The sequence below is a fragment of the Crocuta crocuta genome, unplaced genomic scaffold, assembly GCF_008692635.1.
Source record: "Crocuta crocuta isolate KB4526 unplaced genomic scaffold, BGI_CrCroc_1.0 scaffold133, whole genome shotgun sequence".
Classification (NCBI taxonomy): Eukaryota; Metazoa; Chordata; class Mammalia; order Carnivora; family Hyaenidae; genus Crocuta; species Crocuta crocuta.
Window position 1 is genome coordinate 3,071,219 of NW_027529438.1, and position 25,529 is coordinate 3,096,747.

Sequence of the window (25,529 nt, forward strand, 5' to 3'; positions counted from 1 at the left end):
TCATGCGAACTTCTTGATTTCATCATACAGGACAAGCACAAAAGCGCCACCCATGCCTCTAAGAACTTTGGACCATACCCCCTTGAAAAAAGCTTTGGCTCCTTCATCTCGGGCAATCTTCCTCTAGCAGGCAAGCGCACCCGTGTGCATGATGTCGGTTCCTTTGTGCCCCGACTTCATCATCATTCGGCGACGAACAGTGTCAAAGGGATAGGAAGTCAACCCAGCGACTGCTGTGACAGACTGGGTGATCATCCAGCTGATGACGATGTGAGTGTTCTTGGGATCCGGAAGCATTCCCTTGGCCGTATCATAGATGCCGAAGTAGGCAGCTCTGGAGATGCTAATGTCCTGCACAGACACGTTAGAGCCTTGGTACAGGCCCCTAATCCCTTCGGATTTGTAGATCTTAACCAGGCAGTCACCAAGGCCTCGGAATTCCCTTTCACCCCGGCTTTGCCCACATTGGCTGCCAGACGGGTCCGGGCAAAATCCAGAGGATACACAAAACACAAGGTCGTGGTCCCTGCGGCGCCACCTGATGCCAGGTTTCCTGCGAAGTAGCGCCAAAACCGGGTCCTCTTGTCCACGCCGCCCAGGAAGATCTGCTTATATTTATCTTTGAAGGCAAAGTTGAGAGCCTGGGTGGGGAAGTATCTGATGACATTGGCCAGGTTACCGCGCCTGAAGGACAGGACGCCCTGCTCCTCGGGGATCCGAACCACGCAGTCGATGATGCCCTTGTACTGCTTATGGGCGGTGAGCTGCTTGCTGGCGTGCTGCACCTGCGGCAGCAGCTTGACCCGCCGCAGCCACTCCACCCGCCAGGACGTCCTTGGTGAAGGACACAGCGACATCTGTCATTTTGAAAGGAAAGAGGAGCAGGGCGACTGCGGGACTGCGGTAGGAACCGGCTGGGACTCCGGGACAGCGGGCTAGGATTTTCTCTCCTATACATCGCACAGCAATGTTAGCTGCGGTCACCATGTTGTACATCATGCCCCCAGGACTTACTTATCTTGTAACTGGAAGTATTTGCCCACCTTCATGTGATTCGCCCTCCTCTTACTTTTGGTAACCACAAATCTGATCTCTTTTTCTGTGACTTTTTCTCCCCTTAGATTCCACAGGAGTGAGATCATACAATATTTGACTTTCTATGCCTGACTCATTTCACTTAGCATAGTGCCCTTAAGCTCCATCCATGTTGTTGCAAATAGGAAGATTTCTTTCCTTCTTACGGCTGTATAATATTCCACGGTGTATATATACCACGTGTTCTGTATCCATTCATCTGCCGACAGGTGACTTACGTTCTTTTCATGTCTTGGCTACTGTAAATAATGCTGCAGTGAACATGGGGATGCAGATATTTCTTCAGCATACTGATTTCATCTCCTTCAGATGTATATCCAGAAGTAGTTGGATCATATGGCGGTTCTATTTTTAACTTTCTGGAGAACCTCCACACTGCTTTCCATAGCGGTTGTAACAATTTACATTCCCACCAATAATTCACAAGGATTCCTTTTCCTCCACAAGCTCACTATTATCTAGACTATATCTATTAATAGATCTATAATAGATCTAATAGGTCTATTATCTCTAGTCTCTTTGGTGATGCTACTTCTTTTTTTTTTTTTTTTAAATGTTTTTATTTATTTCTAAGAGAGAGAGAGAGAGACAGCATGAGCAGGGGGAGAGTCAGAGAGAGAGGGAGTCACAGACTCTGAAACAGGCTCCAGGCTCTGAGCTGGCAGTCAGCACAGAGCCCGACGCGGGGCTCGAACCCACGAACCGCGAGATCATGACCCAAGCGAAAGTCGGACGCTTAACCGACTAAGCCACCCAGGCGCCCCTGGTGATGCTACTTCTAACAGGTGTGAGATGGTACTTTATGGTTGTGATTGACATTTTTCGGATGGTTAATGGTGTTGAGCACATTTTCATGTACCTGTTGGCCATTTGTATATATTTTTTGGGAAAAAAAAGTTTAGTCAGGTCCTTTTCCCATATTGAAATGGGATTGGTTGGGTTTTTTGCTATTGAGTTGTATGAATTCTTTATATATTGGGATATTAACCCCTTATTAGATAGATGATTTGCAAATATATTGTACCATTCAGTAAATTGTCTTGGTAGGACTGACTCTTGATTCTACTTCTCTCCACGAGTCTACTTCATTCTTCATTTGTGGACGAGTTCTCTCTTTGCTGTCTTCTGGGTCCACAGCAAAACAACAACAACAAAAACAAAATGTTTGTAACCATTTCTAGGGCACTCATTTCCATTCTTATCCCCACGCTCCATCTCCGGTGCCTCCCTCTTCTTTCTTTTCTTAATTTCCTCCAAATTCCTTGGTTAGGGCCTCTGACTAGCCCATCTTGGGTCAGAAGCCCACCCCTGGTCCAACCAACTATGGCTAGAGGGATGGAGTCATGTTCCACAAAACATGGCAGGAGGCTTTGACTGCCATTGATGAAAGGAAGGGGAACCCATGATGTTGGGCACCTGCATGGCTCAGTGGTTCAGGTCATGATCTCACAGTTCTTGGGTTCAAGCCCTACATTGAGCTCCATGGTGGAAGGTAGAGCCTGCTTGGGATTCTCTCTCTCCCGCTCTCTTCCCCTCTTCTCCCCATCACCCTCACTAAGTGACTTCAAAAAAAGAAATTAAAGATGTTGCTGTATACTGTGCAGCTGTTCTCAGAGGTGGCATGGATCAGAATAACATGAGAATGGAAGACTTTTTATCATAAAAAATTTCAACAACATGTAAAAATCAGAGCCATTAATATAACGAACCTTACCATCACCCAGCTATGGATATTTACTCACATAAGCACAATGCCTTCACTACCCCTAACAAAAGCAACAATTTCCTTGGTATCATCTACCATCCCATCAATATTTAAATTTCCCCAATAGCGGGAAACTTCTTTGTATTAGGTTTTATCAAACAAGGATCTAAACAAGATCATCATGTTACATTGGTCATATGCTTCATCAATCTCTTTTAATCTAGAGCAGTCCCCATCCCGTTCTCTGACTCCATCTTTATGACATTAACCCATGAAGAAACAATGTTAGTTGTTCCTACCAAATGTCCTACATACTGGATTTTATCTGTCTGCATCTTCATTATGGTCTCATAAATAGAATTTCATTCTAAGAGCTTGACTTACCGCAAGTTCAACAGTTTTTGAAAGTAAGCTTCATTACTGGTGCTGCATGCTTCCTGATGCCTCAAGTTCATGGTCATTCAATGTCTAGTTGTTCTGCTCTTAGTTATGCTAAGACTGACCAGGGGGTTCAGGTGGTGCCTGCTGGGTTTCTCCCTTGTAAATGTCATTGTCAAACCTTTGCCTAAAATGTTCACCCATTGACTGCCTTTGCCTGAATTATTTATTTCATTAGGTACTACAAAATGGGAGCGAGATGAGCCTATGGGGGGGGGGGGGGAATGCATATGCAACTTTCCTAGGTATTGCCAGACTCTCTTCCACTGGAGTTGTAACCATTTTGTATTCCAACCAGCAATGTAGGCGATATTATCGAATCTTACCCCAGTATGTTTTCGAAGTTTTGGTTTTCATCGATATGATAGGCGAGAGTTGTTGCCTCACTATGGATTTTAATTTGCATTTCCCTTATGATGAGTGGAGATAAGGCGGGCTGAGTTTTGAAAAAGAAAAAAAAAGCCAAGAAAGCCCCAGTGACGATGCTGATTTTGCACCAACTTATTTCTTCCCTTTGGTCAGAAAATATCCTCACATCCAGCTTGGTACCCAGTTTCCTCTTTCCCCAGGACAAGTTCTCTCCTCACCTGTCATAATTCCCAGGAAATTCAACAACACATGGCCCTACACCACATAAGGGAAAATGAGGATCTGAAAGCATAGTTCTCGGATAACAAGTTTCTTGGTGAATGTCACTGCTTTACACCAACAGCAGAGGAGTGTGATTTCCAAGGAAGAGCAAAATCTGCTACAAGGAAGCTCCACGAGACAGTTTTCCCACTAGTAGGTGGACCGCTTAAACACAGCAGCAAGATGAAGCAATTGTCTGGTTAAGAAGGCATTAAGAGAAGTAAGGATGACTCATGAGCACATAGTTCTTTTTTTTGTTGTTTATTTATTTTGAGAGAGATAGAGACAATGTGAGTGGGGGGGGCAGAGAGAGAGAGAGAGAGAGAGAGAGAGAGAGAGAATCCCAATCAGGTTCCATACTCTCAGCATAGAGCCAGACACAGGGCTCAAACCCACAAACTGTGAGATCATGACCTAGGCTGAGATCAAGAGGTGGGACGCTTAACCAACTGAGCCACCTAGGAGTCCCTTATTTTTATAGATATATACTTGAGATGTGTGGCAAGTCCTATACAGAAAGAAATTCACTTGTAGTTTATACCACTGACATTGTACCATAGTAACTGTGGGAGATAAGTAAACGGGATCCAATTTAAAATATTGGATTACAGATAGGCTCACACGGCTTATTCTGTCTGAAATTAATTCACGAATAATACGTAGACAGTTTGTTTGTTCAAAAAGGCCTTGGAGGAAACAGGGAGATGTTGTTCAGAGGGTATAAACTTCCAGTTATAACATGAGTAGGTTTTGGGGAATTTAATATACATGGCGTTTATGGTTAATAATACTGTATTACATACTTGAAAGTTGCTAAGAGAGTGGATCTTAAATGTTCTCACAACAAAAAAGAAAGGGTAATTAGGTGACAGGACGAAAGTGTTAGCTTATAGTATGGTGGGAATCATTTTGCAATGTATAAAGATAGCAAATCAATGCATTATACACCCTAAACTTACACAATGTTATATATCAATTATATCTCAATAAAAGTGAGGGGGAGTCTTAGAAATTAGTCTTAGGGCTAACTCTGACCCTCAGATCACAGAAGGCCCCCCCCTTCCCAAGAATATTAGTGGATCAAGGCAGAAAAGGCTAAGAGAGAGACAGAGAGAGACAGAGACAGAAGACAGAGACAGACAGAGACAGACAGAGACAGAGAGGAGAGGACAGAAAAGAAAGGAAGGAAGGAAGGAAGGAAAGAGAAAGAAAGAAAGAAAGAAAGAAAGAAAGAAAGAAAGAAAGGAAGGAAGGAAGGAAGGAAGGAAAGAGAAAGAAAGAAAGAAAGAAAGAAAGAAAGAAAGAAAGAAAGAAAGAAAGAAAGAAAGAAAGAAATGAAGGAAGGAAGAAAAAGAAAGAAAAAGGATTTTCTCATCGATACCAACTTATCTAAAGAGGACTCAGTGTCTCTGGATGGATAGACTTTTCTTGGTCTTTCTTCATGGGGACACATCACTGCTGGCCTCCAGGACAGGAACTTCAAAGGACCCAAGGATCCTCAAACCAATCCTCCTTTTCTGCATCGGGGAGAAGACTCCCTGCACGACTTTCCACACCCAGACATCCCTTCCACCTGTCCCAGGTCCTCCCCCAAAAAGCATAATGCTGGAAGATGTTAACAGTGGCCTTTGCTCATCAAGGGGAGCCTTAAGCGGGGGCTGGGCTGTCCCCCGGCATTGCATTCAGTTGCCTTCTATTCCCACTAATGTCTTCCATTTTTCATGCCATTTGACCAGTGGAAGTCCTACGTTCTCAATTGCTCCATCACAACTGGACAAACCCGGATTCATTCAGCATCGGCACACTTTCTGAGCACCTGTTATGAGCTTAGCGTAGAGCAGGGATGGGCAGCTCCAGCCCGAAATGGGCATGAACCGCAGCCAAAGGTAGCGGCGCGCTCCCAGGAGAAGGAGAAGATGGGTGCTTTAGGGTGATATTCAAGGCCGCAACCCCATGCTGGGGAGCTCACTTCAGCCTTGCAGTCCCACCCACGAACATCACCCAGTTTACCGTGTGCTCAAACTTGCTCTCACCCACTTCTGTGAGTCACACTAGGGCCACTTACAGGCTGAAAAGTCGTGGTCACTTCATCAACCCCACCCCTTTCATTTCCTGAATCTTTCAAAACTGCCTGAGTCCCCACAAGGCAGCATCACCTCGCTCCCACCAGCCGGCTGGAGAGGTGCTTGGAGAAGCCTTGCGAGGTCACTTTCCCCCAGTTCCCTCCTCAGAGCTGTCCCCAGACCTGCGGACGATTTCAGGGATACCAGAGGGCTCCCCATGGATCTGCCTTGTTACCACGGCCCTCTGTCTAAGAAAGACTGCGAGACCTTACTGCTCAAGGACCGGGTGGATGGCAACTTCCTGATAAGGGACAGCGAGTCCTTGCCCGGAGTCCTGTGCCTCTGTGTTTCGTGAGTACTCTCATCTTGCACACACACCTCTGGGACCTCACACCGAGCATGGTACTGAGAGCTGAGTACAAAAGACGCTCTATTTCACTCTGACCTTGCAGCCCAAATGAGCAGAATGAGAAAAAGCTAGGCTGTGCTTGAAGAGTGTGCAAGGAGTGTGCCCTACCCGTCTGTCCGTGGTGCGAGCTCAACCCCAGGGGCCCCTGTGCAGCAGCAGAGGTGGGGGTGGGGGTGAAGGGAAGGGCTGCAAAAAGCAGAAAGGCAAGGGGAATGCACAATAGGCATATGTGAGAAGGAGGAAAGAGGAAGAAAGAAAAAGGATTTTCTTTCTCATCAATACCAGCATATCTTTTTTTTTTTTTAATGTTTTATTTATTTCTGAGAGAGAGAGAGCGTGAGCAGGGGAGGGTCAGAGAGAGAGGGAGACACAGAATCTGAAACAGGCTCCAGGCTCTGAGCTGTCAGCACAGAGCCCGATGCGGGGCTCGAACCCACGAACTGTGAGATCATGACCTGAGCCGAAGTCGGATGCTTAACCGACTGAGCCACCCAGGCGCCCCAATACCAGCATATCTAAAGCAGGCTTGGTGTAGAGGTTGGTTTGTTTGCTCTGGAAAAAGGCTAGACGCCCTTTATGAAACTTTAATCCGAGAGACTAAGTTTTCACATATATTCTGCCGGCTCCACTGGTGATACGTAAAATACGATTTCAAATTTTGTTAGATCGGCAAAGGGCTTCCACGGGGATCCTTTCCTTTCATCCTTGTAGTCAGTCAAGGCCAGCAGAAACAGTCACCATTTTCTAGATGAAGAAACAGAGACCCAGATTTCCCTTGCTCGTGTTAAAATTCATCTGGCATTTCCAAAGAGTTCAGTGTGAGATTCCAGGCCAGGGTATCAGAGCTCCGCTGCTGAACAAGCTTGTTCAGTCCTGTTTGAAAGCAATCCTGAACAGGTATCAGTGAGAACCTACTATCTTTAAATGTTCTGTTTGGAGAGATCGCTGAAATTTTTCTTCTACCTGTTGTAGGAATTAAAACCCAAGAGTCTTTATGGATGTGTTTCAGTGCATCTTAGAATGAGGACAAAAGGGGGGGGGGCGCCTGGGTGGCTCAGTCAGTGAAGCGTCTGACTTCCGCTCAGGTCGTGATCCCACAGTTTGTGGGTTTGAGCCTCATGTCAGGCTCTGTGCTGACAGCTCAGAGCCTGGAGCCTGCTTCGGATTCTGTTTCTCCCTCTCTGTCCCTCCCACGCTTATATTCTGTTTCTCTCTATCTCTCAAAAATAAATGAACATTAAAAAAGATCTTAAAAAAAAAAAAGAAAGAGGGGCGCCTGGGTGGCTTAGTCGGTTAAGCATCCGACTTTCACTTAGGTCATGATATCGCGGTTCGTGGGTTCGAGACCCGCGTCCGGCTCTGTGCTGACTGCCAGCTCAGAGCCTGGAGCCTGTTTCAGTCTGTGACTCCCTCTCTCTCTGACCCTCCCCTGCTCACGCTGTCTCTCTCTCTCCTAGAAATAAATAAAAATATTTAAAAAAAGAAAGAAAGAGGACAAAAGGAATTGTCATTACTAACTGAATAGGCAGAGACAGATTTCCTTTTTTATATGATGCCAGGGACGCAGGTAAAAGAAAGATAGCCTTCAGGGGTTAGCAGTTTGAGTTTTCAAATTACCAGTGATGACAAGAGTGTACTCATAAATTTCTTAGCCATTGGTAATTCTTCTTTTGAGAATTGCCTGATTACATTCATTTTTTTTTTTTTTAATGGTTATTTATTTCTGCGAGAGGGGAAGGGGTCGAGAGAGAGAAGATGACAGAGGATCCAAACCAGGCTCTACACTGCAGCAGCGAGCCCTGTTCAGGGCTTGAACTCATGGATCATGAGATCATGACCTGAGCCGAAGTCAGATGCTCAAATGACTGAGCCACCCAGCCACCCTGCCTAATCACATTCTTTACTCATTTCCAGCTTGAGTTGTTTATCTTCATTGTTTTCCCCCAGATTCCTATGTGTGAAGGCAAAACATTTCCTTCCCCAAAAAGGACACATGCACAAAAGAAAACCACAGACCAATTTCACTTTTAATCAGTATCCATTTTCAATAAACTACTAACAAAACAGAAGCCACGTTAATGGAGAATGTACCCCATGCTCACATCTGGTCTGTTCCAAGACATCAAGCATGGTTCTAGGTTGGGTAAATTATTAGTTTAATGACATATTAATTAGTCAATGTTTACAAACTGCATACCTCATTTGCTTACCTCATTCTTATTTGCTTAAAGGTATTAGATAAAATTCAACATCCATCTTTCAATTAAATACACACACACATGCACACATGTGTGCCCTTACACACGCCTAACCATACAAAGCTAAATAGATGCTTTCCTAACCAGAAGGCCAGGTGAGGCACAGGTGAATTGCTGCCAAAATCCTGAATGTAGGAGCACCGGGGTCAGGTCAGACTCTTGGTTTCAGCTCAAGTCATGATCTCACGATTTGTGAGACTGAGCCCTGCTGAAGTTGGGCTCGGCGCTGACAGCGCATAACTTGCTTGGGATTCTTTCACTCTCTACCCCTCCCCTGCAAAAAAAAATTTTTTTAATGTATAAAAAAGTAGTGAATCCCTCTATTCAAACATGGTGATAGAGCCTTAGGAGATTCTAATAGGGAACTAGCAATTTTTTTTAAGGAGATCCAAAATATGTAAATGAATTAAAAAATGCTGAAGTATAAATTTAAGAAGGGACATTTTATGCAAATTCAAGGGCAGAAAAGATGAGCAAGAGGGTCTTTTTAGAGGAAGTGGCATTTGTTTTTTAAAAAAAATTTAACATTTATTTTTGAGAGAGAGAGACAAAGAGACAGAGCACGAGTGGGGGAGGAGCAGAGACAGAGAGGGAGACACAGAATGCGAAAGCAGCTCCAGGCTCTGAGCTGTCTGCACGTAGCCCAACACGGGGCTCAAACTCGGAAGTCAGACACTCAACCGACTGAGCCACCCAGGCGCCCCTACAGGAGGTGGCATTTGACCTAGGACTTGAAAGAGAGGATAAGATTTGATTCCACCGAAGTGGGATGGAAGGCACGCCTGGAGGCAGGATGTTTCAAAGCACACACGAATCACACAGGATTCTAGAAAAGCAGCTTGGAAACCGGCTTTTGGTAGAGTAGGTTGGGGATGATATTATGAGGTCTGAAAAGAATGATTGCGTAGGTAATGGGGAAATGCAGATGGTTTCCAAGCAAGGAAATGACAAGATTGCAACTCCTCAAGCTTCCTAACACTGGAATTTAGGAGCTCCAGTCTGACGCGGAGGACACACTGAAGCTGACAGGTAATGGCGGTTGAAACTGGTGTGCCTCTGGATGGGAGATGGCGAGAAACTAGTTATGGCGGGGCAAATAGCGGGAATGGGCAAAGAAGGTACAAGGGATGTCATAGGGACAGGAAGACCCTGACCCAGACCACAGGGTAAGTAGTTTATACTGGGATTCTCTCTAAAAATCGACATTTCTTTTCAACTATCTTGTGGAATATCAAGGTAGCCTGAGTATTCATCTAAAGTGAAAGTCACTAAGAGACATAAAAATGAAGAGAGAAGAATACATATTTTTGCCCATGCTCATGTCCCTGAAAGGCAGACCCATTTCAGATGCGTCAGGCTTAAGGCTCAGGGCAAATGGCCCCCATCTCAATGGCCTTTATCATGATCTTTGTGAACTTCTGTTATCGCACAGATCAGTACTGACCAGTTCTAGGTGCCCAATGAGTGTTGAAAGTCTCTTACATGCCAGGCACTATGGTGGGCACTTGGTGCCCTCACCATGGCTCAGAGCCTCGTGGGGGAAATGAAGAAGTAAACAGACTCTCAAAGTGTATGCTGATGACAGGACTCACATCACGGCGTGTGTGGGAACTGAGAGCAAGGAGTGACTCACTCATCAAGGTGTGGAGAGCTTTCGTGGAGCTGGTATTTGATGGGTGAAGAATAGAACCTTCACAGATTCATTCAACAAGCACATACTGAGTGCCTCTTACATGCATTTTCCAGACACAGTTCTAGACGTCGGGGAAATCATGATGAATAACATAGGCATCAGTCCTGCCCTCATAAAAGCACATTCCAGCAAGAGGAGACAATAACGATGAAAATGAAACAGTCATAGTACAGAGAGGCTACTTTAGGTTGCCCTGTGGGAGCAAAGCCAAAATGATCTGCGGCACAAGAATTAGCTTATTTCCCTGTATCTGTGTGTTTGGAGCCACCATGAAGGTGCTTTTTTTGAGAAAGAGAGAGCACGTGTGTGCGTGAGCAGGGGAGCAACAGAGAGATCCCACAACCGTGAGATCATGACCTGAGCTGAAATCAAGAGTCTGACGCTTAACGGACTGAGTTACTCAGGCGCCCCCATGAAGGTGGTTTCTAGGAGCCAAACATTGTGACAGGCATGTTGTGTTCATTATCTCATTTACCCTTTGCAAAACAATTTCTAGTAGGTGATATGCCTTCTATTCTATGGAAAAAGAAACTGGAAGATGCTTCATTTTCTTTTTCTTCTTCTCCTTCTTCTCCTCCCCCTCCTCCCCTCCCCCTCCTCCCGTTCTCCCCTCTGTTCACAGGCANCCTTCCTTCTTCTTCTTCTTCTCCTTCTCCTTCTCCTTCTCTCCTTTTCCAACTTGTTTATTAAATAATCTCTACCCACAATGTAGGGCTCAAACTCATGACCCTGAGATCAAGAGCCACGTGCTCTACCATCTGAGCCAGCCGGGTGTCCCAGATACTGGAGCATGTTATTAAATAACTTGTCCAAGCCCAACTTGCCAACATGTCATTATGGTCCCTCTTACCAACGTCCCCAGCGCCACTGAAATACGTTCAAGGCACTCACCTCCGAATTGTGTTATAAAGCGGCCAAGCTGGGGACCTGAGGGCTTGCCAGCAGACCCTGATACGTGGAGTCTTACCATTCTGCTTCCAAAAATTGAGCTGCCCCTTCATTGCTCTTAGAATGGCAAAATGGCAATATGCCATCGTCCATCCTTTCACAGACCTAAACAAAAATATTACAGGAAAGTTTAGAAATAAAGGAAGTTGCACAAAGAGTTGGCCAAGCAGTACATAGAACTGACCAGAAAGCGATGTGGTAACTCTAGACAGGAAATGTTACTCGATCGTTACCCTGATAGAGGTTTCAGAAAACACCAGCACACAAAAACACTGTCTCTGCAGTGTGAGTTTTCAAGTGTGAGAAGTTGGAACTGGGTCTGCTTTTATAATCAGTAGAGTCAAAGCAGAGTGGATATGAGGAGAGTCAAGACTTCCTCAGTGGGTCTGGGAGGAAAGGAGGGGCTTTCCGTAGCCATTGGATGGCTGTTGGTGAGAAGAATCTGGTCCCTGTCTTACCACATGTCCTCACCGAGGAGAAAACAGCAATAGAAAGGAGTGGGAGAGCCCTGTGTGGAGGGGTGCGCAGACAGAATGTCATTTCTAGCTCTCAGATTCTGAGATCTTTGGAAAGACTGTATAGCTCACAAAGAAAAAAACATTATTCAAACATTTTTCATCGTTTTAGAAAAACCAAATGTGGAGAAAGGTATAAAAAAGAAAGCAGAAATGTTCTCAGTTTTGCCACATGGAAATTACCATTTCTGATATTTCAGTACACATGTCTCCAGACTGCTCTCTATGCATATGCATGTATGCGGAAATACGTACCCGTTCGCAAACGGTTCGTTATACATGAGGGTTTGCACGCTGATCTTTTTCAACACATCGTTGCATCTTTCCACCTCAGAGAAAGTCAATACGCATCACGTTTTCATGATTGCTTACTGTTTTGTTGATTGGATCCAACACAATTTACACATAATCATACATTTAGGTTAATTCCACTTTGGTCCAATGGTTTTTGTGCTCACATCTTTGAAAGTTTGCCCAAAGTTTTAACACTTTTACACACATTGACAATTAGTTGTAATTTGTCAGTTGTACCAACACATGCTCCAATCAAGTGAGAAAGGCAGAAGTCAAAAGTCTTCAAACCCTCTTTATTGACCTCTGTTCCACACTTGTGTCCTGGCACCAAGAAATGCAGAAAACTTAGCTGACAGCCTTGGGCAGTGGATTCCGTTTCCTTTAACTGACCTTTTGAAGTTGGGGGTAAAATAAAACTAAACACTCAAACATGAAGTTTCCCTTCAGCATTGGTCACAGCATGAGACCAACTGTTAATTGTGGAATTGTCATGAATAGAGGGAGGGCACAGAGATCCATGCCCAACACCTCACGTCATGGCCATTTACAAGGCCAAACCCCATTGGAAAGAGAAAACACTGTATTCTAACCTTTTCAAAGGAAAATTTTCATCTCAACTGAAACTGTAATGCCAGAATTTAAAAGCGGTCTTTATAAACCCTGCATTTCTCACACCTTTAATGGGGTTGAAGATTTCCGCAAGAGAGCGAGAGCTGGAAATAGGCATCTCAACACAGCAAGTATTAGACACCTTCGAAACGATTAAGTGACTCTCTGGATCTCATTCCTTGCTGTCATGTCCAGAGCGGTCCTCCACTGTGGGTCACTCATGCTGGGGGTCAAGCCACCACAAATTTGCTAAGGACCAAACAGCAAATAGAGGAAATATTTTGTTTCCATCTAATGCCAAAGACTAACCATGACAACAGTAAGCCATCCACGTAAAATGAACTTAAATTTGGTTGATATATTACAGCAGAAATAAATTCTACTCATAGACCTTTTTCTGTCATGAATGATCTTTACAGCTTTATTGAAGTATCATGGACATAAAATAAGAACTGTACAATTTGATGAATGTTGACATTTGCATACACTCATGAAACTATGACCACAGCCAAAATAATGAACATTTTCATCACTTCTAAAACTTCCCTTGTGCCCCTTTGTGGCCTCCCCTTACCACACCTCCCACCCAGGCCCCAGTCCACTATCATCTGCTTTCGGGCACTATAAATTATGCATTTTCCAGGATTTAATATAAATCAAATCATAAAGTAGTAGCCCCTTTTGTCTGACTTCTTTCTTTTTTTTTTTAAATTTTTAAAAAGTCTATTTATTTTGAGAGAGAGAGCACAAGCAGGAGAGGAGCAGAGAGAGAGAGGATCACAAGAAAGCTCCAAACTATCAGCGCAGAGCCCAACGTGGGGCTCGAGCCCATGAACCGTGAGATCAAGACCTGAGCCCAAATCAAGAGTAGGATGCTTAACTGACTGAGCCACCCCAGCGCCCCTTTGTCTGCCTTCTTTCATCCAGAATAATTATTTTGAGATTCATCTGTATAGTTACAATGTTCATTCCTTTCATTGCTGAGTAGTATTCCATCACCCTGTTTGTTGAGCTCATTCAGAACTATTTTTTTTAATTTTTAATGTTTTATTTATTTCTGAGAGAGAGAGAGAGAGAGAGAGAGCGTGAACAGGGGAGGGTCAGAGAGAGAGGGAGACACAGAATCTGAAGCAAACTCCAGGCTCTGAGCTGTCAGCACAGAGCCCGACGTAGGGCTCGAACCCACGAACCGTGAGATCATGACTTGAGCCAAAGTCGGACCCTTAACAGACTGAGCCATCCAGGCGCCCCTCATTCATAACTATTACACCTGAAGTTGCTATGAATATTTGTGACAAAGTCTCGTGGACATATGGTTTCATTTATCCTGGGTAAATAACTGCTGAGTGATATGTTCAGTGTAGGTTTCTATTTTCAAGAGACCACCCAACTGTCTTCCAAAGTGATTGCACTATTTTACATTCACGCTGGCATCATATGAGTTCTGACTGATCCACATTCTTGCAAAAACTTTGCATGGTCAGCTTTCTAAATTTAAGCCGTATTAATAAGTGTGGTGGTATTTTATTGTGGTTTTAATGTACATTTAGCTAATGACTAACGATACTGAGTATTTTTTCATATACTTAGTTGCCACTCAGATATCTTCTTTGATTAAGTATCCATTCAAATATTTTGCTCATTAAATTTTTATTTTCCTATTTATTTTCTTAGTGAGTCTTGATAATTCTTTACATGTTTTGGTGCAAATTCTTTATGAGATAGGGGCTTTGTGAATACTTTCTCCCATTTTGTGACTTGTCTTTTTATTCTCTTTAGCTAGTGTATTTCAAAGAACAGAGGTTCTTAATTTTAACAAAGCCAAATTTCATTAGTGTTTTCTTTTGAGGATCATGATTTTGGTGTGTATCTAATAAATCCTTGCCTCACTAATTTCACAAAGATTTTTTCCTATGTTTTCTTCTAGGTTTCAATAGTTTTGCATTTACTGCAGCCCATACTAATTTAATTTTTGTATCTGGGGAAAAGTTAGAGTTGGAGTTCATCTTATTAGGTACAGCTACCTAACCATTCCAGCTCGTTTGCTGAAAAGATTTTTTTTCCAGACCAAGTTTGTATCTGTTGATCTATTGATCTTTTTCCTACCTTTATGCAAATTCTGTATTGTGTTGATGACTTTCATTTTATAATAAGTTTTGAAATCAGTTAGTGTAAGTCCCCAACTTTTTCAAGGTTATTTGGCTGTCCTAGGTTCTTTACATCTCTGTACATATTTTATTTTTTTAAATATAATTTATTGTCAAATTGATTTCCATACAGCGCCCAGTGCTCATCCCAAGAAGTGCCCTCCTCAATGCCCATCACCCACTTTGCCCTCTCCCCCACCCCCCATCAACCCTCACTTTGTTCTCAGTATTTAAGAGTCTCTTACGGTTTGCATCCCTCTCAGCTTGTAACTATTTTTTCTGTTAAGTTTCTCAAGATCCACATACGAGTGAAAACATATGGTATCTGTTTTTCTCTGTCTGACTTATTTAACTTAGCATAATACCCTCCAGTTCCATCCACGTTGCTGCAAATGGCCAGATTTCATTCTTTCTCATTGCCAAGTAGTATTCCATTGTATAGAGAAACCACATCTTCTTTATCCATTCATCAGTTGCTGGACATTTAGGCTCTTTCCATAATTTGGCTATTGTTGAAAGTGCTGCTATGAACATTGGGGTACATGTGCCCCTGTGGATCAGCACTCCTGTATCCCTTGGGTAAATTCCTAGCAGTGGTATTACTGGGTCATAGGGGAGTTCTATTTTTACTTTTTTGAGGAAACTCCACACTGTTTTCCAGAGAGGTGTACCAGTTTGCATTCGCACCAACAGTGTAGAAGGGTTCCCGTTTCTCCACATCCTTGCCAGCATCTATAGTCTTCTGATTTGTTCATTTTAGCCACTCTGGGCAGCATGCGGTGGTTATGTACACATTTTAGACTCAGCTTTTTGGCTACCACCAAAAAAAGCCTCATGGGATTTACGCTGAGATCGCGGGCACCTATACATCAATTAGGGGAGAACTGAGAAGGAAACTTACATGCATCCTTCTGATCCATGAACATAGTTTAATATCTTCATTTGTTTAAGTTCTTTAAAGTTTCTCTCAGAAATGTTTTGTGACAGGTCTTATTTATCTCTTGTCAATTTCATCTCTAAGATTTCATCTTTTATTGTTATTTGACATGATGTTACTTTAATTTCACTTGTTCAATACAAGTCAACAGAAATATAGTTTTCTGTATATTGATTTGTATCCTGCTACCTTGTTGAACTCACTCGTTGGCCAAGTAGCTTCTTCGTAGAGCTCATTTGATTTTCCAGATGCCATACGCAATTAAAGCTGGGTGTAGTGCTTCCATTTCAGTCTGGCCATTCCATTTTTTCCCTTTCCTTATGCACTAGCTAGGACTTCCACAGCAATGTAGCATAGAAGTGACAAGTGCAAAAATCCTTGTCATCTCCTGATCTTGGGGTAAAAGTATTCAGTGTTTACAATTAAGTGTGATTTTAGTCCTTCTATTCTTAGTAAAGTTGACAGTTTTCATTAGAAATGTATTATCAAAGTTTGTCAAATGCCTTTTCTGCATTGATTGAGAGAGTTGTATTTAGTCTGTTAATTTCTCTCTTTTTTTTCTTTACGATTCCATATATAAGTGATACTGTACAGTATCTGTATTTCTCTGTCTGGCTTATTTCACTTAGTATAATGCCCTTAAGGCCCATCTGTGTTGTTACAAATGGCAGTATTTCCTTCCTTCTCATGGTTGAAAAATATTGCATTGTGTATATATATATATATATATATATATGTCACATTTTTACACATTTATCTGTTGATGGACACTTAGGTTGTTTCCATATCTTGGTATTGTGAATAATGCTGCAATAAAAATGGAAGTACAGATATCTCTTCAACATACTGATTTCATTCAGTTTGGATACCCAGAAGTGGGATTGCTAGACCATATGGTAGTTTCATTTTTAATTTTTCACGGGACCTTCTTGCTGCTTTCTATGGTAGCTGCACCAATTTACATTCGCACCAATAGCACACAAGGGTTCCCTTTTCTCCACGTCCTTAACACTTATTATCTCTTGGCTTTTTGATGATAGCCATTCTAACAGGCGGGAGATGATATCTCATTGTGGTTTTGATTTGTATTTCCCTGATGGTTAGTGATGCCGAGCACCTTGTCATCTACCTGTTAGCCACTTGCATATCTTCTTTGGAAAAACGTCTATGTAGTTCTCCCCATTTTAAAAATTAGATTATTTGTTTGTTGTTATTGTATGAGTTCTTTATATATTTTGGATATTAGCCCCTTAGCATATATATAATTTGCAAATATTTTCTCCTATTCAGAAGTTTGCCTTTTCACTTTGTTGTTGGTTTCCTTTGCTGTGCAGAGCTTTGTCGTTCGAAACAGTCCCTCTTGTTTATTTTACTTTTGTTTTTGTGTTCAGTGTCACAGAAGTCATTGCCAATACTGATGCCAAGGAGCTTTATCCCCTTTGTTTTCTCCTGGGAGTTAATCAGCCAATAGTCATTAATTTTCAAATATTAAACCAAACTTGACATTAATCCTGACATAATCCCATTTGATTGCTATGTAGAGTCTTTTGTATATATTGGTTAATTTGATATGCCAACATTTTGAGAAGAATCATTATCATGGGGAATATAATTTGTACCTTAACTTAAAAAGCTTGTCTGTAAAAGGTTTTCATATCAGAGAAATGCAAGCCTCACAGAATAAGTTAGGAGTAATCTCTCTTTAGTTTTCTGAAGAGTTTATTTATAATGGTATTATTTCTTTCTTAAATGTTCAGTAGAATGTATCAGTCAAGCCATCTGGGCCTAGAATTTTCTTTGTGGGAAAGTTTTTAACCTACCATTTCAAATTCTTTAATAGATACAGAGTTATTCAGTCAATTTTTTTGGGGGGGGTGAGGTCTGTTAGTTTGTGTTTCCAAGTAAGCTGTGCATTTCACTGATGTCAAATGAAACTTTGTCAATATATTTTTTAAATGTTTATTTATTTATTTGGCAGGGGGAGGGGCAGAGAGAGATAGGGAGAGAGAGAGAATCCCAAGCAGGCTCCACGCTCAGCATGGAGTCCGATGTGGGACTCAATCCCACGACCATGAGATCATGACCTGAGCCGAAATCAAGAGTCAGACACTTAACCGACTGAACCACCCACACGCCCATGAAACTTCATTAATATTATTTACCCTTTTAGAGAATAGCTGTCACTTTTGTTTATTTTTGGTACTGGTTTTTTTTCCCCATTTGTATTTCAATGACTTCTTCATTTCACTTTTGGTAGTTTCTGTCACGTCACTTTATCTCCAAGTTCACAAACTGATGTTTTCCGCAATGTGAAATTTGCTGCTAATCCCATTCACATAGTCTTCATCTTTGACAATGCAGTTTTTACCTCTGGAATTTTAATTTGGGTGTCTCTTTTGTACGTTCTAGGTTTCTGCATAACAAGCTCTATCTTTCATCTAGATACTTGAGCATCTGAGATACTTTCCGTAACTATATTAATGCCCTTGTCTACCCTGGGAGGGCTTTATGGTCTCCCTCAATTGATGAGCTAGAGGTAGAAGTTCAGGAAGCCTACTGTGCCTAGAGCTCGTGGGGGAGAATACAGGAGAGGAAAGAGATACCCGGAGACAAGGCTCCAGAGAGCTGCAGAGATCTCGAACCTTCAGCTTAGTCGTGACTACCTCATGCACATGAGGAAGGTACCCAAGGCTGGGTTAAAAAATAAAGATCACTCAAAAGAAGCCAATAGAAAATTCTCTGGGGCTCACATTAGTCTTGAAATGCTTGTGCTCTCACCAGACAGAGTAGACACTCTCACAGTTCATGGACACCAGTTAGCACATTGACTCAGTAGTGGGATGGACAGAATTTGCATAGGTGGAAAACTGGTTCTGCACATTCTAAACTTGAACCACTTAGTAGACATTTAAGAGATGTTAAGTAGTTGGATGAGTGAGTGGAGTTGAGGGCAGATTGGAGCTAAGGGTGCCAATTAAAATATAATTTGAGGGGTGCCTGGGTGGCTCAGTCGGTTAAGTGTCTGACTTCAGCTCAGGTCATGATCTTATGGTTTCTGGATTCAAGCCCTGCGTTCAGCTCTGTGCTCACAGCTCAGTGCCTGGAGCCTGCTTCAGATTCTGTGTCTCCCTCTCTCTCTGCCCCTCTCCTACTCATGCTTTGTCTCTCTCTCTCTCTCAAAAATAAACATTAAAAAAATAAAATCTAATTTGATAATTGTTATTTTTACAATACTTAATCTTTCCATTAAAAAACATAGCATCTCCCTTTATTCTGTGAAGTATTCTTTTACGTCTCTTAGTAAGATTTCTTCATATAGGCTTGGCATATTTCTTGTTAGGATAATTCAACGCAGGGGCGCTTGGGAGACTCAGTGAACTAAGCATCCGGCTTAGGCTCAGGTCATGATCTTGCGGCCTGTGGGTTTTGAGCCCCGTGTCAGGCTCTGTGCTGGCAGCTCAGAGCCTGGAGCCTGCTTCAGATTCTGTGTCTCCCTCTCTCTGCCCCTTCTCTGCTCACCCTTTCTCTTTCTCTCTCTCTCTCAAAATTAATGTAAAAAAAACTTTAAAAAAAGATAATTCAATGCAACTCAACAAATACTCACTGAGTGTACGTATGAGGCAGGCAATGCGCAGGAGGAAACAAAGCAGACGAGAGTCTGACCTTTTGAAACTCACAGCCAGGCGTGAAGTGCAGAGGAGGAAATGAGTAATTAAAATTCAGTATGATCAGTGGTATATTTGACTAGTAATGGACAACTTTTCTCAAAAGTTCCCCTCCTGTCCCCCTGACGGAGCACCCCCCCAAGGCACCCCCACCTAAAGCACTTGGTGCCCTGAATCATCAACTCAGCTGCCTTGCACCTCCAGGTCCTTGAGCAAAGCTTTGGGTGAGAAAGATGGCGTGTGGTTGTGTATCTGGTGGGAGCCTAAGGAGGATGTTGTGATATTGGTTACTGTAGCTTCAGGAGACTGGAGGCCTGGTAAGACAGGAATCCACCTGACTACCATCGCTCCTCTTCGGTCCCTTTGATCGTCAGCAGGTAGGCACCCCTACCCCTTGAGAGAGAGAGAGAGAGAGCGAGCATGTGCGAGCAGGGGAGAGGCAGAGAGAGGTGGGGGAGAGAGAATCCCAAGGAGGCTCCACGCTGTCAGTGCAGAGCCCGACTCGGGGCTCCATCTCACCAACCATGAGATCATGACCTGAGCTGAGATCAAAAGTCCGACGCTTAACTGACTGAGCCCCCGAGGCGCCCCTAGGTCTCCTCCTTTGAAGCACAGCTTTTTTTCTGATGACTGAAAAGGGTAAAACCTTCCTGAAAGAGAATCATTGGAGAATGAAAACATAGCCTTTACTGCAAAATAGTGTACTCTAAACGGGCTGAGCATGTCACACCAGCCAGAATGGCTAAAATCAAAAGCACAGAAAACAAGTGTTGGGGGGGGGGGGGGGGNATGTGAACTGGTGCAGCCACTGTGGAAGACAGTCTGGATTTTCCTCAAAAAAAGTGAAATAGAACTATATCATGATCCAGTAATTTCACTATTGGGTATTTACCACCCCCCCAAAATATGAAAATATGAAATATGAAAATTTGAAAGGATACATGCATTGCTGTGTTTATTGCAGCATGTTTACAAGAGCCAAATTATGGGAGCAGTCCATATTCATCTATTCATGGACACTTCTATAATATTATATATTATGTATATATGTATATACACGTATGTATAAATATATGTGTGTATATACATGTATGTGTATATATATAAATGTATATGTGTATATACATGTATGTGTGTGTGTGTGTATACACACACACACATATACACAATGGGACTTTATTCAGCCATAAGGAAAGAATGAAATCTTGCCACAACATGGATGCAGCTAGAGAATATAATGCCAGGTGAGATAAGTCAGCCAGAGAGACAACTATTTTATGATTTCACTCATATGTGGAATTTAGGAAACAAACCAACAAAGGGAAAGAGACAAATCAAAAACAGACTCTTAACCATAGANATGAGGAGCACTGAGTAATGGATGGAAATGTTGAATCACTATGTTGTACACCTGAAACTAACACTGTATGTCAGCTACACTGGAATGAAAACTGAGCCCTTCTTGACTGTTGGTTTTGTTTTTATGTTTGGGTAAAGGCTGTTTCAGAGCAATCAGTAGGCATGCGGGATCTTTCCNCAGAGCCCCACGCGGGGCCGGAACTCACGAACTGTGAGATGGTGACCTGAGTCAAAGTCGGATGCTGAACCGAGGTGCCCCAGCATGAGGAATCTTAGAAAGGTAACCACTGACGTTGCAAAAGGCTTGAAGACCAAACTCTGCTTTCAGGAAAAAGATAACAGCTCTTTGAAAGATCCAAAATGTTCAAAACAGATTTGTTTACAGTTGCAGAACAAGAGAGGAGACTGAAGACGAAAAACTCAAAGGAAAGTATTTGAGTTCGCATAGTTACCTCCTAAGGATTTCCCAACTAGCATAAACAGATGGAAGTGTTTGCATAAAAAATCCTCAGAATGCAGTGATGACCCCAGTGGTTTCCTCCCCTCCCTCCTTCATCCCCACCTCTCTCCTTATCCTTCCCTTTGCACCTCAAAATTGCACTAAAAAGAGCTATTTTACTTTACAATTTCTTTCTTTCTAAAAAAAATTTTTTAATGTTTATTTATTTTTGAGAGACAGAGTGTGAGCAGGGGAGGGGCAAAGAGTGAAGAAGACACAGAATCTGAAGCAGGCTCCAGGCTCTGAGTTAGTGTTCAGCACAGAGCCTGACACGGGGCTCGAACTCACAAACCGCAAGATCATGACCTGAGCCGAAGTCGGCCACTTAACCGACTGAGCCACCCAGGCGCCCCTACATTTTCATTATTAATTTAAATTTAATGAGGTTTATGGAGTGCTTGATTTGTTATTTTTGGAACGCTATATGCTAATTAATCTAATGATGGTTTATATGAGAAAATTTGTATTTATTTTATGTATTTTCATTGATTTTACACTTGGACTTAATATTTCATAATATATTTATGATTTTCTTAGATTTTGAATATGTTTAAATAGACTACATATTTAGTTTCTATGATTTTTGCCTTTTAGGAAATAGTAAGATATTGGCATTTTGTGCTAATATTACCAATCTCAAAAAGTCCACATTTGGGCTTATAGAGTGTGTGCATTTCAGCTCTACTGAATTTTGCCAAATTGTTCTCCAAGACATTAGTATCTAATTACGTCCCAGTAGTTGTGTATAAAACTTTCTATAACTTCACATCACAGCCAATATTTTCCAGTAGTAAACTCATCTGTCTTTGCCAATCTGGTATGAAATGATATCTAATTGTGGTTTAATTTGTATTTCCATGATTGATAGTGAAGTGAAGCATCTTTTCATATTTATTGGCCATTTTGTTTACCTTTTTCTTATGGTAAATCAGTGTTCTTATCACATACCAGTACTGCGGTATCTTCTTCCAGTTGGTGGACTTTTTCACTTTGTTAACATATTTTGATAATTTGAACTTTTAATTAATTAATTAATTAAATTTTTGGGGGGAGAGCGTGTGCTTGAGTGCTCATATATGTGAGTGGGGGAGGGGGAGACAGAGAGAGAGAGAGAGAGAGAGAGAGAGAGAGAGGGAATCCCAAGCAGGCTCCATGCTGTCAGTGCAGAGCCTAATGTGGGGTTCGATCCCATGAACTGTGAGATCATGACCTGAGCCAAAATCAAGAGTCGGACGTTTAACCAACTGAGCCATCCAGGTGCCCCAAGATATTTTAATTTTAATATAGTGAATTTATTAATCTTTCTTAAGGCTTATACTTTTTGTGATGGAAGAACTCCTTCCTTAACTCAAGTTATCAAATTATTCACTTATGTTTATTTCTCCTAAGCTCACTGTTTTGTTTTTTCATGGTCAGTCTTCACTTAGGATGTGAAGTAGGGATCTACTTTTATTTGTTTCCACATTAAACCATTACCATTACCATTTAACAACTAGCCCATTTCCTTCTCACTGATCTGCTGTGCCCGCCCTGTCGTACGCCACATTTTCAGACATATGCGGATCTGTTTCTGGACTCCCTATTTTATTCCATTAATATCTCTTCTACCCTGGAATCAGTTCCTCACTGTCTTAATTATAGCTCTATAAGAAGACTTGAGATGTGTTAAGATGGAAACACACCCTGCCATCCCTTCACACACAGCAGTCTTATTTTTCTTCTTTAAAACTGACCAGATTTGGGGCACCTGGCTGGCTTGGTTGGAAGAGCATAAGACTCCTGACCTTGGGGTTCTGAGTTTGAGCCCCATGGTGGGTGTAGAAATTACTTAAAAGTAAAAAAATATTTAAAACAAATTGACCTTTTTTTTGAACAGGGCAGGGACATGGCCTGACTCACATTTTCTTTCTGCACAAAAATTCAAGGCATTTGTTAAATATTAGAAGATGTAAGAATCAATGACAATTGATTCTTGACAATTGAAATCAGAAGCATCTTGGAGCAAATTGATGACAAATATTTATGCTATTTGTATAGGAGAACCTTCTGAATAAGTGGGAAAAGTTAATAAAGTTCTATAACTAAAATAACACATCTGACTCACCTTTTTTATTTTTTTAAAAAACTTTTTAATGTTTTATTTATTTCTGAGAGAGACAGCATGAGCAGGAGAGGGTCAGAGAGAGAAGGAGATACAGAATCTGAAACAGGCTCCAGACTCTGAACTGGCTGTCAGCACAGAACCTGATGCAGGGCTCGAACCCATGAACCATGAGATCATGACCTGAGCCGAAGTCGGACGTTTAACCCACTGAGCCACCCAGGTGCCCCTGGCTCACATTTTTTAAAAGGGCCCCTAAAGAATAATAATTAATGACATCAGGGAGACAGAGGAAAACATTTCTGGAACTATGTCCTTGAATAGATGAAAATGGATGGCATCCAGTCTAGTAAGAGGGATTAGTTCCAGAGTAACATGCAAAGTTCATGCATGGTAATGAAGGCAGAGTAAGTGACGACACAGGCTAATAGCTGAGGCAGTTCAGAGACTGATTGCTTGAATTTCTGTGAAGTCATCAGTGAAAGGTGAGGTATTCAGGGTTTAAGAAGAAAGGAGGGGCACCTGGGTGGCTCAGTCGGTTGAGCGGCTGGTTTTGGCTCAGGTCATGATCTCACGGTTCATGTATTTGAGCCCTGCGTCGGGTTCTGTGCTGAAAGCTCAGAGCCTGGAGCCTATTTCAGATTCTATGACTCTCTCTCTCTCTTTCTGCCCCTCCCTCGCTCATACTGTGTCTCTCTCTCTCAAAAAATAAATAGACCTTAAAAAAAAAGAAGAAGAAGAAAGGAGACAGCGTAGAATCCCTGTTGAGGGAATAGGGAAGGAGATGTTTGCCTGGGGTGGGGGCTAAGAGCCCACTGGAGGTCTGTGGTCATGAACGTATGTGGTCATGAATTCAAAGTGAGACCAGTCAGCTGGCCAAGGGAGTGAAGACAGGCGAGTGACAAAGGTGAAAAGTGGGAGGGCCAATAGATTGGAGGCTCTATGGCCAATGAATGGAGGAAAAGGGTCTAGAAGTGGAAGCGAGAAAGTGGGATGTGTGAAACTCACATGACAAAATGGTTACGGTTGTTGGCAATCCCAAGTTCAAGGTTAAAAGCAGGGCTGGCTTCACGGCCTGTCCTGCATGCAGCTGCACAGAGCCCCGCGCTCACAGGGTCCTGCACTGGGTTCCATGCGCTGCTGTCGCCATCTTGAAATTCCTAACCACTGGGGCGCCTGGGTGGCTTAGTCGGTTGAGCGTCCGAATTTCGCTTAGGTCATGATCTCGCGGTTCGTGGGTTCGAGGCCCGCGTCGGGCTCTGTGCTGACTGCCAGCTCAGAGCCTGGAGCCTATTTCAGAGTCTGTGTCTCCCTCTCTCTCTGACCCTCCCCTGCTCACGCTGTCTCTCTCTCTCCCTCTCCTAGAAATAAATAAAAATATTAAAAAAAAAAAAGAAATTCCTAACCACTGTTTAACAAGGGGCCTTGCATTTTAATGTTGCCCTGGGCCCCACCGCCCTACGGGCATGGGAGTGAGTGGCTGATGTAGGTGGAGGACGAGGCCTCTGGAGAAGAGCTGAAGGAAGTGAGAAACCGGAATGTCTCAGGGTAACGTACATGTGAACTACAACTGTGGAAACCGAGGGAGGAATAGCACTGAAGGTAGCGACGGGGGGCTAAGAGCTAGGCCGTGGAGACCGAGTGGCAGTAAGCAGGGGCACAAGATGCCGCAGCAGGGAGGGGGAGTCGGCAGGCGACATAATCTAATGACGTGAAACTCAAAGCTGAGGGTTTGGAGGAAGGAGGGGAACAGCTGAGCACCGGAACATGGACCTCCCCTTCAGGCCCTGCAGGGAGTGGGCTTTGGGAGAAAGAAGCAGCCATGTAAATGGGGGGGGGGGCCTGGGGGCAGAGCCAGGTTTCCTTTAGAGCAAGGTGACAGGATGATTAAGAACAGGTCAGTGCCCTGCAAGACTGGGGCTCTTATAAATGATGACGACAGGGATAAGGGGCACGATGAGATGAGCCCAGGGGACTCAAGGCAGAGAGTGGAGGCAAGACTATAAGCTTTGTAGCCGAAGAGGGGGCTCCCTGTCACCAATGGTGATGGGCAACAGCCTAGGATAAACATGGCCTTTTTGTGTATCTTTAGTGTGAATGTTTGCTGGAAGAACTATATTTCTTTTATAAGTTTTATAAGTGGCATTTATAAAATAACAATTAG

General features: G+C 42.8%; 1 protein-coding gene and 1 pseudogene across 2 annotated transcripts in view; one reads left to right on the forward strand and one right to left on the reverse strand.

Annotated features, from left to right (window-relative positions):
• On the reverse strand, nucleotides 1-928 carry LOC144228204 (ADP/ATP translocase 2 pseudogene; annotated as a pseudogene).
• Nucleotides 929-6,012: 5,084 nt separating this feature from the next.
• The window catches only part of SH2D1B (SH2 domain containing 1B), a 31,163-nt gene continuing 11,646 nt past the window's right edge, over nucleotides 6,013-25,529 (forward strand). Inside the window, exon 1 of one of the 2 annotated variants that reach the window (XM_077760054.1) lies at nucleotides 6,013-6,282. In XM_077760054.1, the coding sequence (XP_077616180.1) occupies nucleotides 6,149-6,282 (134 nt within the window). In that variant the 5' untranslated portion in view covers nucleotides 6,013-6,148. The remainder of the gene's footprint in view (nucleotides 6,283-25,529) is intronic. The other variant, XR_013334146.1, reaches the window with a different exon arrangement.